The sequence below is a fragment of the Epinephelus fuscoguttatus genome, linkage group LG10 (genome assembly GCF_011397635.1).
Source record: "Epinephelus fuscoguttatus linkage group LG10, E.fuscoguttatus.final_Chr_v1".
NCBI lineage: Eukaryota > Metazoa > Chordata > Actinopteri > Perciformes > Serranidae > Epinephelus > Epinephelus fuscoguttatus.
The window spans coordinates 39,775,871-39,792,835 of NC_064761.1; the positions used below are offsets into that span (position 1 = coordinate 39,775,871).

General features: G+C 42.8%; 1 protein-coding gene across 1 annotated transcript; it reads right to left on the bottom strand.

Annotated features, from left to right (window-relative positions):
- Positions 1-1,446: 1,446 nt before the first annotated feature.
- On the bottom strand, positions 1,447-15,120 carry ndnf (neuron-derived neurotrophic factor). Its single transcript, XM_049588802.1, has 4 exons — positions 14,688-15,120; positions 6,390-6,587; positions 5,839-5,963; positions 1,447-4,709 (listed from the first exon to the last, which is right to left on the bottom strand). Exons 2-4 carry the CDS (start codon positions 6,584-6,586, stop codon positions 3,313-3,315), a joined length of 1,719 nt encoding a protein of 572 aa, XP_049444759.1. The 5' UTR covers position 6,587; positions 14,688-15,120; the 3' UTR covers positions 1,447-3,312.
- Positions 15,121-16,965: the final 1,845 nt, after the last annotated feature.

Below are 16,965 nucleotides of genomic sequence, written 5' to 3' on the forward strand. Positions count from 1 at the left end.
GCCAGGTGAAGCCTTCCTGCATTTCCTCTGACCAGGAGCGTGTGATTGACAGTGAGTTGTGGCGATGAATCTGAGTGCAGCTACCCAGAGTCAGGGTCGGGATGGAAACATGGCAATTCAAGAGCAACAGCTGCTTTTCTTGGCCACAACAGAGAGAGCATTTCCATTCACCTGAGACTACTCTTAATTGGAACGTGTGGATATGTGCACTGATGTGTGTCTGGCTTTTCTCTTTGCTTATTTGTGGTTAACTGTGTCTAATGGTTAAATACTATTGCAAGTCACCCCATTCTCCCAAATTTGGAGCTTGTGTTTTTTTAAGTGTACGCACTTAAGTAGGGGTAGGTGAACAGAAAGATTGCTTCAGAGATGGTGGCCTGTGTAGTATCACCAGTTTCTTTTCTTGTTTTAATTTTGAAATGGTGTCATTAAAAAAATATCCAAAACTCAAGAGCAAAAATCTTAATTATCTTTCTGTTTGAAGACAAAACTATGTAACTTCTAAAAGAAGAAATAACTTATTCTTCCTCTTACAAATAAAAAGTTGAATTCCTAAGCAATAAAATGCATCATTCGTCACTTTAATACATTCGTGGGTGTTACTGCTACAACCTTACTTTATCTAGTATGACCAGAAGCTTATGGTGGCTAATGTAAGCTCATGCTTGCAAACTCTTGATAGATATTTTCAAAGTCAAAGTGAAGCAATGAGATCTCTGCCATCTTTGTTTGGGGGAAAGGTGGTGTGCATTCTGTGACCTGTGCACGACAAAATCTTGAGTGAGCTTCAGGTTTTCATCCATGGTTCATTCACAACACTGAGTTACATTTCAACTGAAGAATATTGACGCCAACATGACGTTCAATTATTTTGAATCCTTGAGCAAAAACTTATGAATATGATACCACTACCGTCATACTAAAATGATTTAAGTACGAGTATAGGTAAAGTACTTTAAAGTGGTCAAGCCTGGGCTTAAAATGAGCATGTCAGTCGTACAGCAGCTCTTTGGCATGTTAGTGCGTCGATGACACAAAGAAAACAATCTTACTTTGCCACTTTTCTCTGCACGGCTACAGACAGCAGTGGAAGTAATCCGCTTAGTTGTTATAACTAAATACATTTCCACATTTTATTGCATTTGTTAGCAGTCTTAAAAGAATAAAAAAAAAACAAATAAAAAACTACCATATTTATTTTAAAAGTTTATCTGTGATGTGCTAGCATATTGTGGCAGAAGCACAAGTAAAGCAATATCACAAAGTTGGCAAACTGACTCAGTAATGTCAGGTACACTGCTGGTCATAGCGAGACCAAGTATGATTGTAGCACTTAAAGCTGAGCAATATTTCAATATCATATCATTATTCTAATTTAAATCATCTCAGGTTTTGAATATTGAAATATCGCAAGTGTGTTTTTTTGCTGATTTTACATTACCTTTGCATTACAGCAAAGTGATGGACTTATTTGAAATTAGCAGCAGTGGTGGAGTGGTGGGTGTACACAGGTATACAGAATATACCCACCTCTCTCTGGCCCTTTACAGACAGTGGTTTTAGTATTTGCCTTCACCCACTTAGTCATTGTCATCACTGATGATTAGGCCTATTTTTCAAAAAGTGCATTGTATAAATATTTTCTGAAAGCACCAGTGGTCAACCCTACTATATCACTGCAAATCTGATATATAGGTATATGGTAAGAAAAATATTGTGTTATATGTTTTTATGGTGCACTCTATTGTTTATGAATCCAACCTTTAATTTGTAGAATCAAAGGGAGGGTTATATTATGTCTACATTATATCTGTTACATGGCGTCACTTTAACCTAAAAAAGAAGATGAACACAATAAATGGTTTGTTATATTATATAACACAAATTATATAAACAAGTCACGGTAAGAGTTATTTCAGTACTGTAGACCCTGAATCTTTAGACCTGCTTCTCCACCCACTGAGATCAAACATTTCATGTATGAACCTCAAATTTCCTAACTGACAACATCCTGTGTGGCTGCATTTGTACTTCACCATCAAGGAGATCAGTGTACAGAGCACTGCTGTATAAAGTGTAACTGTTTTACCATGTGAAACACATGCTCTGTACTCCCTGGGATAAAACAAACTTTTCTGTTTTGACTTTCTTAAGTGAGACCACTACTAAGTTTGCTTTTTTTGTTTTTAAATTCCTCAACATAAAATATAGAGACACACTCATAAGTGTGCTGAGACGCACTGATTTATTACTGTACATCTATGAGGATGTCAGTCAATGAGACACTGATCTGACTGCAAACAACGGTGCCAAGAGGTAATATTTTTTTAGTAGAGCTTGAGCACCACTTGTGTCTTGAAAGTTATTTCCAGCAAATAATTCATCCTCTGTCGGCCTCTTCTTGTCACAAATCATTTTGAGGATTAAGTTATCATTTCAAATCACTCCGTGTATCAAGTTCTGCTTATGCAACCCTAATTTAGACGTCTGCGTCTATAAACACAATACGCAATGTGCTCTTTCATCTCTGGAGCCATGACTGTGATGTTAACTGCTTGGCAAAAGAACATGACACCCAGGGTGACAGAGGGATTACTCGTTCTATATTTAGTGTTTATGTACATGAATATTGGCAGGACAACTCTGTACATGTGACACACACAGCGATACAGTGATAATAACACAGATCTCCAGCACAGAACACATTTACAAGATGGGCTCTAGAGCGAACACTGGCTGAGATACATAAGGGAATGTCTGAACTACGACAACTTCCTCATAAAACTGGAATTTCCTCGTAACAGTTATTATTGTCATCAATAAAAACAGACAATCAAAAAGAGAGACAGAAAAAGTATAAAATAATTTAAATTCCTCCTAAAACATGTAGTGAATATGCAGTGAGAGATCTATACAACGCGGGTAGCTACTGTATCTCCTCCGGTGACTTGAAACTGAAGGAATGCACAAATATGACGGACAAAAGCAAATGTCATGCAGCGACAAAGAAACATACAAGATGAAAGATGATCTTCTTTGAAGTTCTGCCTCCCCAGTGGCAACATCATGTCAAGACGGCAAGCCCGGTAACGAAGCACCCCACGCTTTGGGCCACCCAGAGGTGCCACAATGAAATGTAAACATAAATATACAGGTTGATATCTCTCTCTACAAACAGTTCAGTCACTGCCACAGGCCCATCCGCTGTGTGAGTAGTCAGTCTGTATACACTCCTTAGTAGAATATCACTTAGAGTTAAATAAACTTATTTAATATATATATTTATAATAGATTTATTCTTTGCAGAGTCATTTAGCAGTATTTCCTTGTTTTCACCAGTTTGCTCTGGTATTTCACTGAGTGACCACTGTGTCCCACCACGTAAACGTCCAGCAGGTAGGTCTTGCCTGGTTCCAGACCTGTGATGGTCTCTGTGGTCACAGCTTTCTGCAGGTTCGGACTGTGGAAGTACTTGCACAGGACCTTTTCTGACTTCCTGCGGGTCTCTGGCCCGGCGCATTGGTTTTGTTCCCGGCGTCGCTGCTCCTCGCCGTAATTGTCAGCTACCTCTTTGCGGTAAATGCAGTATTTGTTGCGATCCTGCGTGCCCAGCCAGGCCACGGTGGCGGAGGAGCAGGTGCGCAGCTTGTCAAAGGCTTTGATGCGCGTATCCTCCGGAAGTGACGGGAAGGGCTGCTTGCTGCTGGGTTTTGTGGTGGCTAGCACCTTCAAAGTGGAGGCCCCTTTCCTGCTGCCCCGCAAACGGATCAGGTACTTGGCTTTTGGCTTTCCTCGCAGCTGGAACTGCCGCACACCCTCCACGTTCTGGGAGAGCAGCAACTTGCCGTCACGCCTCACCTGCACCTGCACGGCGTCCAGACATGTGTGGACAAATAGAGTGACCCTTTGATGGGAAGACACCGGAGCAAAGCGCAGGAACTTGCTGCCCTTTCTCTTGATGAAAACATCCGATACTTTGCCGTCCTTCAGCTCCACCGTCTTCTGGCGAGCTTCCTCTTTAGTGCGGGCAAATGTTCCCACGTATGCTGTGCTGGTGTTGGTTGCAGAGTTCACAGCAAACACGTCAAAGTAGTACTGTGTGTCTGGCTTCAGATCTGACACAGTGAAAATGTTTTTATTGCCAATGCACACCTTCTGAATGTCTGATGCTCTGGGCTTAACTGCATACGCCCGTGAGATCTTGTTACTTGTGAGGCCTCTGTCCTTGCCAAACCCATTGTCAGAGGGCACAAAGCCAAAGTGGGCAAAGTCAAACGGGCTAAAGTCTCTGCCAGGTTTTGGAGCCAGCATGAAGGCATCATCAACGCTCATCTTGGCTTCAGCAGCGCACATGCTCTTGAAATTGTGCTCCTTGTTAATCACTACACAATACTGGACAGGCTGGCCCATCAGAGAGCCCGTCGGTGTCGGCTTCCAAGCCAGGGTGACAGTGGTACGGCCCAGTGCAGTCACATCCACTCGAGGGTCGTAGGGCAGCTCTGGGTAGGGCTGGTCGGACTCTGGAGTTGTGGTTGCGTACACCTTGAAGTTGCTGTCTTTCTCTGTGGACAGCAGCTCCAGTTGATAGAGGCCAGAGGGCGTGCTGGTGGCCACATAGGCCTCCACATCGTTACCCTTGTAGGTGAAGAGCTCAGTCCCCTCGTCTACGGTCACCTGCTGTTTCTGCTGGTCCAGAGGTTCAGGCTCTCCTGGAAAACAAATAGGCACAACATGAGCTCCTTCCATGACACTGAATCCGATCTGTAGTCATGACCTTTACAATATTTTTCTTCTATTTCATTTTTGGCTTTGATGAAAAATTATTTCTTCCCATGCTAAAAATGTTGATGCTGCAAGGTCACGATGAAGCTCCGCAAGCCTCATGGACGATTAGCCCCTCACATAGCAGCCATGTTTTCACTCCAAACATCCCCAAAGATCACAGGCCAGCATTCACTCGGCCTTTCCGGGGAAGCTGTGCTACAAAGAGGCGCCTTGTAGCTTCTACGTGAGAGAGACGGCCCCAAGCATAATATTATGTTTGTCAACCAGAGAGTGTGCTCAGTGGTGTACTAAAAATTAATGCTCAAAGATTTACTCCCACTAGAGACGTTTAGCAAAAAGAGCTGCAAAGACGGGAAGAAGTTCACTGGTTCAACTGTTCCTCCAAAACACTGTGTGAAGTGAAATCAGACTTCTATCAATGAAGCTGCGTGTGTTGGGTCCGAATTTGACATTATTTTTCTACTTAGAGGTGAATTCTTTTCTCTTGAGGCAAGGTGCGTGTCTTCAACAGTGTAACAACCCAATAAATCATTTTGTAATATTTGATCTGACAAGAGCACAGACACACACGCAGGTGCTCATGTATTGATATTCAAATATATGCTCACATCACACACGTACGCTCTAAACCACTGCTTTGGTCATCTGGCAAGACCTGCTGTGTTGAAAGGACACCCTCCAGATGGAGAAAGTTTTAATGTGAGGCAGACAAGAAAAAAAAGACTGAGCTAAGGAAGAGGAAGGAAGACAGACAGACAAAGTGCAGCAGGATTTACCTTAAGAAGACCAAGACAGCTTAAGTAAAGGGATGTAATGGCTTTGATTCAGCAGGGTGACTAGAGTGGAGCCCTTCTCTGAAATTATAGACGTCAGCCTGGGCCGAGTCAGACATCATAAGTGGTCAGACTAGACACTACGACTGTGACTTAATTAAAACCCACCAAAACACAAAGCCTAACATCACTGCGTAGGTTAATTGTGTGGGGGGGGATAGTGATATTTCCACGCAACGTGTCATTAACCTCTTCCACTGCTGCCTGATGTCAATTATACCTGATCCCTCTCCACTGGCCTCTTCTGGCAGCTCCTGCAGAGTCAGTTTCCACTCCAGAGGAGCGTCACAAGGTGTCACGGTCACAGACAGGGGTGTGTTGTCTTCTTCCACCACAAAGTAGTACCTGTGGAAAATAACAGGTTAAAAAGACCCAATATTGACATTGCTTCATCACATTTTGACGTTATCCAAAATAGTGTTCGGGGTAAATGCTTGAGCAGACTGTTGGGAGACTGTAGTATGTAATGGTATTATTGTAGCATTGACCTTGGTCTCTCTCGCTCTGAGCTGACAGACACTCAATTACACGAACACGACTGTCTCATTTATTATTTAGTTTTTGCATCTACATAATAGATCATGTTTCAGAGCAACATCTGATCTAAGTGGCCATCAGCAAGTTTAATGTTTTCCTTGGTGATTGTTATGGCTCAGTCAGCAGCAGAAGGTGGACCTGGCTCCCTTTTTGCACTCATAACTCATAACATGTTTTTGATCACTTAATGGTTATGTCATTCTTTCAGCCGTTGTTTGTATGAGCAGCTCATACCTTTTGGGTGTGTCCCTGAACAGGTAGCCACTGATCTCAGCTCCATCAGGGATGACGGAGGAGTCGTGGAACAGCGACTTATCTCTGATCTGCATCTGGAAGAGGCCTTCGTCTCTCGTGGGCAGCTTCTGGGCAAACGCTCCAAGACCCAGCAGCACCAGCAGCACCACCACACTCCATCCTTTACACTGCCTCATTCTGAAAGACACAGAAAATAATACTTCGGTTTCACATACAGGATATGGTACAACTTGGAAACAGAAGCACAGGGTTTTATCGTAGTTATGTTTGACTTTAAGTGAATAGTTTGAAGTTCTGGGGAAACAAGCTAATTTGTTTTCTTGTAGAGAGCTAGATGAGAACATCGATAGACTACCTCTCTCATGTCTGTACAGTAAATATGAATCTACAGCCAGCAGACTAGCTTAGCATTAAGACTGGAAACAGGGGGAAACAGCTAGCCTGGCTGTCTGAGGGTTAAAAAAAAGATGATGAGTTATCAGCTAGAGGGAGAAAACACTGCTCTTAGTCAAAATATAGTCCAGCACATAACCATCCTTTAACCCAAACATGTCATTTCTACATTTACTTTTTGTAAGGATTTAAAAAATGAGATATAATGTGTTAATTTGTGAGTTTTAAAGTTGCTGACAAGCAGTAGCCTTGAAAGTTGAAAAATGAAGCCAACATGAAGTGCCAAAAACTGCAGTTTCTCAAATGGCCACTTGAGGCTGGCTCCAAAAGTCAATCACTATAAACCCCCATGTTAAAACGTCCAACTTTACAGCAGAAATAAACATGTTCACAGCCTGGCTCAAAGAACAGTTTTGCTCTCCATAGCTAATTTACCTGTCCATGACAACAGTATGAGGGATACATTTTTACAAAACCCGCTAATTAATAAATGTTGTTAAGACTTACAGTTATGCATGATTAAGACCTAAGCTAGGCTAAATGGTCAGATACATCCCTCGCTCCTCCCCAGCTCCACCATGTCAATCAAATATGGTCACCTTGAGTCACATCTGGCTCAAAAAGTCTAAGATGGCCACAGCCAAAATGCTGACCTGGAGGCTTCAAAAAGGGAGTCCACAAACCAGTGAGGGACGTCAAGGTGGCAATGCCCATTATTTTTTCAGTCCTTGGGCGCTACTAGGTTTTTCACCTTTGGACAGAGCTGGGCTAGCTGTTTTCCCCTGCTTCCAGTCTTTATGCTAAGCTAAGCTAATCAACTCTTGATACTAGCTTCTTATTTAATGTACAGATTTGAGAGTGGTAATTATCAGCCTTCTCATTAGACTTTAAAACACACACTTCCTTAAATGTCAAACTGTCACACCACACAAACTTTACAGTAAATCCAAACAACTTAATGATAGAAGGAAAAAAAATCTGATTATGTTACTTTTGGGCAGAGCTAGGCTAGCTGTTTCCTCCTGATTTTAGTCTTTATGCTACGCTAAGCTAATCAAGCCCTGTCACTAGCTTCATATATAAAGATCAAACCATCCTTTATAGTCAAATCAAACATAACTTAATGATAAATGTAAACACTAGAAGGCATATTTTGTCACATACAAAACCAGGCTAGCTGTTAGCCCGTTTCCAGTCCTTATGCCAGGCTATGTTAAGATAAGAGGTAACGTTAATGTTTAGCATACAGACATGAGACTGATATCAATCTTCTCATCTAACTCCTGGAAAGAAAATGTCTTTCCTAAGATGTCAAACTATTCTTTCACACTAAATCCAACACTCAATGATAACAAAAAAAAAAGACATTCGGATTTTGTTACCTTGAGACAAAGCTAGGCTAACATTAGCTATTATCCCCCTGCTTTCAGTCTTTACGCTAAGCTAAGCTCAGCTCAGCTCAGCTAAGCTAAGCTAATCAACTCTTGTCACTAGCTTCAACATCAAACTATGCTTTATAGTAAAATCAACCATAAGTTAATGATTAAATTAAAAACTAGCAGGCACATTTTGTCACTTTTATATAAAACCAGGCTAGCCGTTAACCCCTTTCTTGATTTTATGCTAGGCTATGTTAAGATAAGCTAATATTTAGCATGCAGACATGACAGGAATATAAATCTTCTCATTTAAGTCTCTGAAAGAAAACTGACTTCCTTGAATGTCAAACTATTCCTTTACAGTAAATCCAAACATAACAAATGCAACTGTTACCTTAAGCCAAAGCCAGGCTAACATTAGCTGTGTCCCCCTGCTTCCAGTCTTAACGCTAAGATAAGCTAATCAACTCCTCTCACTAGCTTTATATAAATATCAAACTATCCTTTTTAGTAAAATCAAACATTGCTGAATGGTAAAGGTAAAAACTAGTAGGTGGATTTTATGACCTTTAGACAAAGCCAGACTAGCTGTTAACCTGTTTCCAGTTTTTGTGGTAGCCTATGTTAAGATGCTAAGCTAAGCTAAGCTAAGCTAATCAACTCCTGTCTCTAGCTTCATAATTAATGTACAGATATGAGAGTGGTATCAATCTCCATATCTAACTTTCTGCAAGAAACCAAATGGTGCACTTCAAAATATTTTTACAGTAAAACCAAACATAAATGAATGATAAAATAAAACTGGCAAGCTAGCCGTTACCCCATTTTCAGTCTTTATGTTATGTTAAGATAAGCTAATGTTTAGCATAAAGACATGAGAGTGGCATCAATATTCTTATAGGCTATAACTCTCCACTAGAGAACTATTTTATTTATAAAAATGTATTTCTGTGTTTCACATTATTAATCAATGTTGGTGGCTTACATCTGTTTGAATGTGTTTAAAATGTCTTTTTGTTTTGCCATGGGAGTTCTGAATTGCTTTTTTTTTGGCATCCTTTTTGTTTCCTTTCGTTCTGGCATAATCTTAAAACAGAAAAACTGTGCTTAGTGAGTTCTACTTGGCAACACTGAGACTTTGGCAAGAGGCATTGCTGTGTCTTTAATGGGGCTCTGCTTTAATTTGTTTCCACTACATATTTTATTTTATGTTTTCCTGACTTGTTTTCCTTTCAGTTTTAACCTTAATTAACATTTAGGTCCGAACATTAAAACTGGGTGACAGCACAGGCGCCATCTTTGAGGTGAATCAATAAGTGAGAGGAAAAAAGTAAGGGGAGAGTGAATGAGTGCTGCTGGCCACAGAGAGGAAGAGGGATTAGATTTAAATACAGACGTGTGAGGGAAAAGACATGGCTACAAACTCCAGGGAACCGCACTATTTCATAAAACGCTTAATATAAAAATCCCCAAATCCATGTCATTTAACTTTTATTGACGCTAATATAAAAATGTTTAGTGGTGCAGTCCACAGATGGAGCTGTGGTTCAGGACGAGGTGCAGCTTGACCGTGGCTGAGAGCCTCTCACGTATCCCCTGTCTATTGATTTTGCCCCATTGATTGCAGCTGATGGGAACGCCAAATCCCTGGTGATTTAATCAGCGTAATGATGGCAGATTAGCCAGATACTTTACTGCCATTTACTGCAAGCGAGATGGTGTCCTTTTAATGACCCCTCTCCCTCCCCCTTTCTCCACTCACCCTCCCTTGTCTATCTCTTCTCCTTGATCACAGTTTTTTCATCAACAAATAATCTCTTTCTCTTTCACACTTGTACACACAGTCGTTTAACTTTACTCTCTGTCTTCTCTCCTCGCCCGTTTCCTCCCTATGCAGAGGCAGATAAGTAAAACCAGAGGGCTCAGGCCTGGACGACTACAAACTTCATTTCTGCATTATCGTCCTCTAAAAACACGAGCAGGGGAAAAAGCCCTTGACAGCTCCTGTCAGTGTCTCCGTCTCTGCTGTTGTCTGAGCCCAGCCTCCCGTCGGCTCGCCAAACTTCAGAGAGCAAAAGCAAAGCCGCCTAAGTGGTACTTTGAGGTTTGACTCACACAGAGAGAGGAGATCCTTATCGCCTCAGCTTGTCTCATTCCACTTCAGAAGTGTGTCACTTGGAACAAAGACATGTCTATTAATACTCAAGACAGCGCTGAGGTGGTATGTACAGAGCTGCTCAGAGCTGTCTTTCATTCCAACATCCCCAAACACCACACAGACACAGCGAGGGCCTCATCCCTGGCCGGCTCTGTCCACCACACTGATGTCATTACACATAATGTCTGCTATCACTCATACAGTAAGGGTTTTATCACCACTGTCATTAGCACATTTGATGTGTGCTTTCAATGTGCTCCTCACATGTGACACTACTGATTTAAACCCTATGACTGAACCTTTTACTTGTGCCACATGCGCCGAACCACTCAGTCTGTACTCACAATATATACTGCAGAGAGATGACATCTGAATATTAGAGCAGCAGTGTTGGGGTCACTGCGGTTACATGGACCAGCGCAGAGTCAACATGGTCACACAAGCTGCGCTGGATCTACTTTTACATGCGGGCCTGCACCATTCTCATGCCACAGAGTTTCCCTACCAAAATAACACATAAAAAAAGCTGCATCTGGAACAAATAAAGTCTAATGTTTAATTAGAACGGGGAAGAATGTATGATCGCAATTTGAGGAGCGGATAATTTTAAGGCAAAGTCACCCGCAATCGTGTCAACTTTGTTTTGCTGTTGCTTTTTATCTGTTTATTTATACATTTATAGTTTTTTGTTTCACTTTTAGTGGAATTTGCTAAGCATTGCGGGTGGAAAACATCCTGCATATCCTAATTGGCAAGCTGTGGAATCTGTGTAATAGGATTAAAGGACAAATGCAGCTTGCAATGGTTTCACCAACAGAGGAAGTAGTGATGATCTTCATTCCCATGGCTGTCTTTGACACATCTACAGTCGGCCCAGTTGCCAGAAGAAAATGTTGGCACTGTGTGTTTCTGTACACCATGAATATGTTTCATTTCATTTCATTTCATGCTTCATATCAGTGTAAAGTGATGGAGAGTATGAGCTGACTTTGACATTGGGAGGTAGAGAGGAAGATGGATGGCTTAACACCTTGGTGAGATGCCTGCCAAGCTGCAAACCACTGCAGAACACAGCTCAAGACCAGCAAAACCAGTTGTGTTTTAGCGAGTGTTTCCAGCAGCTCTTTAGTCACCAAATGTGGGTGTTTTGTAGCCACTCGTCACTGTTTTTCCACCAGGGATAGTGCCATGAAAAGCATATGTTTTTAACTGAGACATTGCTGCATTTCCTGCCAGGATAGCGCCACGAAAGCATACATTTTCAACCACGATATCACTGCATTTCGTGCTGGGTAGTGCCACAAATAGTGGTTGTTTTTACCCAGATATTGCTCAGTTCCTGCCAGGACAGTGCCCTGACGAGATAGTGCCACAAAAAAACAGATTTTATTACAGAGACATTGCTCCTTTTCCTGCTGGGATTGTGCCCCCGCAACTGAATATATTAAGCTAAATCATGATGTTTTCCTAACTATAACCAAGTGTTTTTTATGCCCAAACCTAACCACACATTGTTGTTGAAATGTGAAGTTTCAGCATATCAACAGCACAAAAATGTACAAATGTTCCAGCATTTTCTCTGCCGATTAGGCTGCTACAATCTTATGAAGCAAGAACACAAAAATGGCCCCACACCCTGTCTTCATTCCTGTGTGATGTGAGGAATGGCATCCCTTCATTTGAATTACTTCTATAACAGCTTTGACCCCTGCTCTAATTTGGGGTCATTACAAGCAAATCGTGTACAAAGCCAAAACAAAATGTTCACACTTAGTCTTTACATCTCCCAGATGGACGCAATATTTTCTGGGACATCAATCAAAGGCGAAATCATGCACAATCTACTCATGATTAAAGCGGAAAAAAATAACAACTTTCATCCACCTGATCAAGTCTGTGTGTGAGTGTATTTCCACACTGAATATAGGCACACTGTTTCCATGTATGGCGGTGGAGCAGAACACATGCGTGCATCCCAGCATCATATGTGTGCATGCACGTATGTGCTCGTGCATGTGTGCACCAAACTGCTCCTGACCTCCCCTTTCTCCCCTCACTTTGTTTAACCGGTCCCTCTCCCTCTCTCCTCCCCTCCAGCTCCTTGTCAAGACGGATAAGCCTCCTGCCTGCTGCCACATGGAGCTCATTAACAGAACGGGAGGGAATAAAAGACAGTTTAATTTCAACACAAATAAAGAGACATTTCGGATTCCACCCAACAAGACGCCTGGCAGCGGCTCGCAGGACCCGAAGCCTCTGTGTGTTTTCGTTAAGGAAGTCTGAAGGCAGATTTATGGTGGGTCCTCAGCAGCGAGCTCCATCACTGCTGTCACTTCAGGGCCAATGTGGGGATGGGAGTGAGTGGAGTATATGGGGGGCTAGAAGCCAAGGATGGAACCACACAGGACCTGGACCTGTTCTATAGGCAGGCCAAACCAAAGCAGGTCTGGTACTCTTGGACAGCTAAACAGCTCATTAATGAATTGGTAGAGACTGTGGTGAGGGCTCCGATCCAAGAATGGAGATTTTTATCTGGTGTGTGTATGTCCATACGTGTGTGTCCAAACCATTGCATTCCTCCACTCTCTGTGTATAAGTCTAAATCATCGCTCGGGACCTGTCTCCTCGCCATCCACAACATCACTCACAGTTTGAGTTTCTGAACTATCCACATCATCAGAACCACGAAAGCTGGCACAATAGCATAATGGAAAGGAGAGCCCAGTTTCCCTTTTCCTCGTCGCCCTCCCCTCCTCCACCCCTCTCTTTATAGTCCATCTCTGGAGCTTGCATTTAGCACTGCATCCTGGAATGTGTCTACGAGGAGGGTCAGGTCGCAGGGCCGCTTTCTGCCTTTAAAAAAACCATTCAGATAGAATTGAGGAGTGGAAGGGGGGAGTGGTGGTGGTGGTGGTGGCTCTGACTGATGTGCTGGCATTGTGGCTGCAGAGGGTGATTAAAGATTACAAGAGAAAATGCCCCCATGGGAAAGTCATCCACCCACTGCCCATCATCCCAAGGCATGCACACATACATGCACGGGGGCCTGGCTGCGTCGTGGGAAATGAGTCAATCATGATCCGTTATGTTGTGCTTCACAGAAAGCCCTGTTCAGCAGCGACGTGTGAGCCGCCCTGCCTCCTGCTTGTGTCCATCTGAGGGAGCATAATGAGGGGCTTTGCAAAGTGAATGTGCCCGGGGACTGGGAGCAGAGTGTGTGTGTGAGAGAGAGTGTGTGTGTGTGTGTGGATATGATGAATAATTTAACAAGGAAATAAAAAACTTTGCGTCCTTAATCTTCCACCAGTGACTCTGGATGTGTGACAGCGCGGAGGAGACTGTATATATACACACACACACACCGCAGCCTGTCACTTCTCTGGACGCGAACGGCTATAGCAACACTGGCGGAATTCTTTCAGCCGGAGAGTTTTCATATGCAAATCACGGTTTAGTTACGGTATGCGACGCAGACCTTCCCATTTTAAGACTTTTTTTGTTCATGATTCATTCTCCTGAGAAAGTAGAAGGGAGGCAGTGTGGCTTCACCCTGCTACTAAATACAGTTATTCAAATCCCCGCTCCGGGTATGTCTCTCATTAAACACCGACTGAGAGGAAAAACACGGCTCTCACATGCACCGGATGGGAAGAGGAAAACTCCCAACACGAGCTAAAGTGCCATTAATCTGCCTTCGTTCATTTTTATCAAAACAACTGATAATATATTTCAGTTGGATGAAAAATGATCCTGAATAAGCGCGCCTCTCACATGGGCTCTTACAGGTGCGTAAAAGCACAAATATGTATCCAAATTGCACTTTGCAACTCAAAGCGTGGATGGAGAGCACCACGCACATTGCGCACAGGCCGTTAGAAATACTGCTTGTATTAATAAATCGCCGTATTGGGTGCCGTGTCACCCCTGGGAGCATGGGAACCGATCGGGAGGCACAAAAGCAAGCCTCTAAAGTTCATCACGCTCCTCATCAGCACCGTGCATTTCCGTGCGCTGTCACATCTACAGCCCAAACCAGAAATTTAACTCAGATTAAAAAAGCATGCGAGTTCGGGCTTGATTGAAATGTGTTTGAAACTTTTTAACTTCCCGGAGTTGTAAACCGCAAAAACCTCTTCCCCTCTCTTTCTCTCTCTGGCAGCCGTTTCAAAGGCACCACTTTACTCGGGGAGTCCGGGCTCTGAATTTATATGCAGCTTTTCTGCGCGTTAGAAAATAAGAGCTGTAGGAAAGTTTAAGATAAAGGAAGAGGAAGTTAATTTCCTAGAAGCTCAGGATCAGACGCACCGCTAAAATCATGCGTAAAAATACAATCTTTACATGTCTTACCTTTCAGAATATGAAACGGCGAAGTTATCTGACGGATGGCGCTTCTTGCTCTCTCTCTCTCTCTGATATCACCAAGATTTAAAAAAGAAAAAAGTGCCTTAAAACTAAAGCGAATTAAAAGAAAAATCAAAACACAAGTTGTCCTCTACAGTGTCCAGTAGTTCCCTCAGTTTTCACTTCTATTGTTGGTGCCTATCAATCGGATTAGGCGACTGCTCTGGTGCGTGTTTGCAGTTTTCTTGCGGATTTAACTGGTCTCTAGTGGGCAGGAGTGTGTGTGAGAGTGTGTGTGAGTGGGTATCCTGAGTGCTGGCAGTGCGTCCCTCCCCTGCCGCGCTGCTGCTATTGAAACCTCCACTGGATTGGAGGCAAAACTGGTGCGAACTTCTTCCCTGCGCTCCCTGTAGGAAGACTCCAAGACACAGAACCAGCCCACTCACAAAAAAAATAAAGCAAACAGGGACCAGACAGCTTCACTGGCCCTCAGACTCTAACCACTGACTGTAGAAGGAGGAATCTGGCAGACACAGCACCTGGATTCTTCACAGTTTGTATTCACAAAGTCAAATAACTTTACTTTAAATCGCATTAGGAGCACACTGAGCTCGGTGCTGCTGATAAAAACAGACAGTCAGATGTCACCAGAGCATAAATCTGAAGACAGGGGGTTTCCCCCCTCTTACTTTTTATTTCCTAACTGTTTACTCTGATGCTCCCTGGAAATTATTACTTTGGGCAGTAGCGCCTTGTAGAAGTCACGCAACCCTCGGGGCTGCAGTGTGTAGGCAAGTTTTATCATGGGCCTGATACCTGGGCGTGCACGGCATGAGCATGATACACTTCCTCTGCAGAGCAACTTTGATGATGGCGACAAAACCTTTCAGTGAAGTGGCACACAGGCATTCACCAGTGCTGATCACCTGTGGAAATTCCCTGTGAGACACAAGCGTTGTTGTGTGCTCCCGGCTTAAAGCCCAGGAAAGCAAATATTTGTCCAAGATAAGCGCCACTGACTGTCTCCGAACTGAATGGCCCCAAATTTATGGCTTGATGGGGGTCCATGTCTGATGAGCAGGCAATCTAGATTTAGAGGATGCTGCCGTTTCCTGCTGCTTCCTCCCCACGAGGACCGTCTTTCATGTCATGCTGATGCAGATTTTCACGCATGAACGGCTGCAGGTTGCAGCTTCCTGCAGGACCTGGATACATGACATCTTAATCTGCGAGTTTAACCTGTCTCGTCATCAATTTACCTCAAAAATGATGCATTCACGACGACACAGAAAAATTAGAGATATTAAACATCTGAATATAAACATCTGAATAATGTGACACCACTTACAAAATGATTCATGGTGTTTGTAAGAGCAGAAAAATTAGACCTAGGAAAAAAGACAAACATAAAGTTCTATATTTCAGGGTCTGTTTTTCTACGGAAAAATATTTGAACATAAAACATCTGTAAATGTATAAACCTGAGATTGGCCATTCATTATCAGTAATAGATCTGTTGGCTGCAGCTGCTGGGAGAGAGGGGCTGGACAAAGTGTTGGTACAACAGCGTCATCTAGCGGCGGCAGCAGCAAGGCCTCAGAGAACACAGTTTGCAGTGTTCAATGTTTTCTTTATTTTATTTTTCATACAGCCAGGCAGTAATTATAATATTTTGGGAGGGATACATCCACTCCAATATTAAGATATGTTTAAAATGCCCCCAGTATACTGATTAACATTTAAAGGAAAAAATGCCATGCTTCAACAGGCAAACATGCACCACCATCTGAAATAATCATTAGCAAATCTATCATGATTCATATCATTCTAATATTAGTGTGTGCCACAGTTTTGCATCAATGTCAAACACTCAACAGTCTCTTTTTATGGGCGTTTTATGGGGTATTTATCCAAAGACAGTGTATTACATACAGTAGATTTCAGTTGGGACGCCACCAGCAGAGGTGTAAACATAGACAGTGCAGGCATTGCGATTCCATTGGTGCAGAGGCCCGTGGAGAGGGCCTATACACCTCACGTACCCTCCAGCAATGTGTTGAGCGGAGAATGGGCCATTATGAAAGACCTGTGTTCAAAGATGAACTCTCATTAAACTAAAAATGTATACATGTATATATATGCCCTTGAAAAAGCCAAAACCATCGTCCTTTTTTTTTGTAAAATAGTCAGTTGCATCTCTTACAAAATTATATGCTCATTCTACATAATAAACTATTCCATCCATCCATCAGTTTTCATAACCACTTATCCTCTTGAGGGTCGC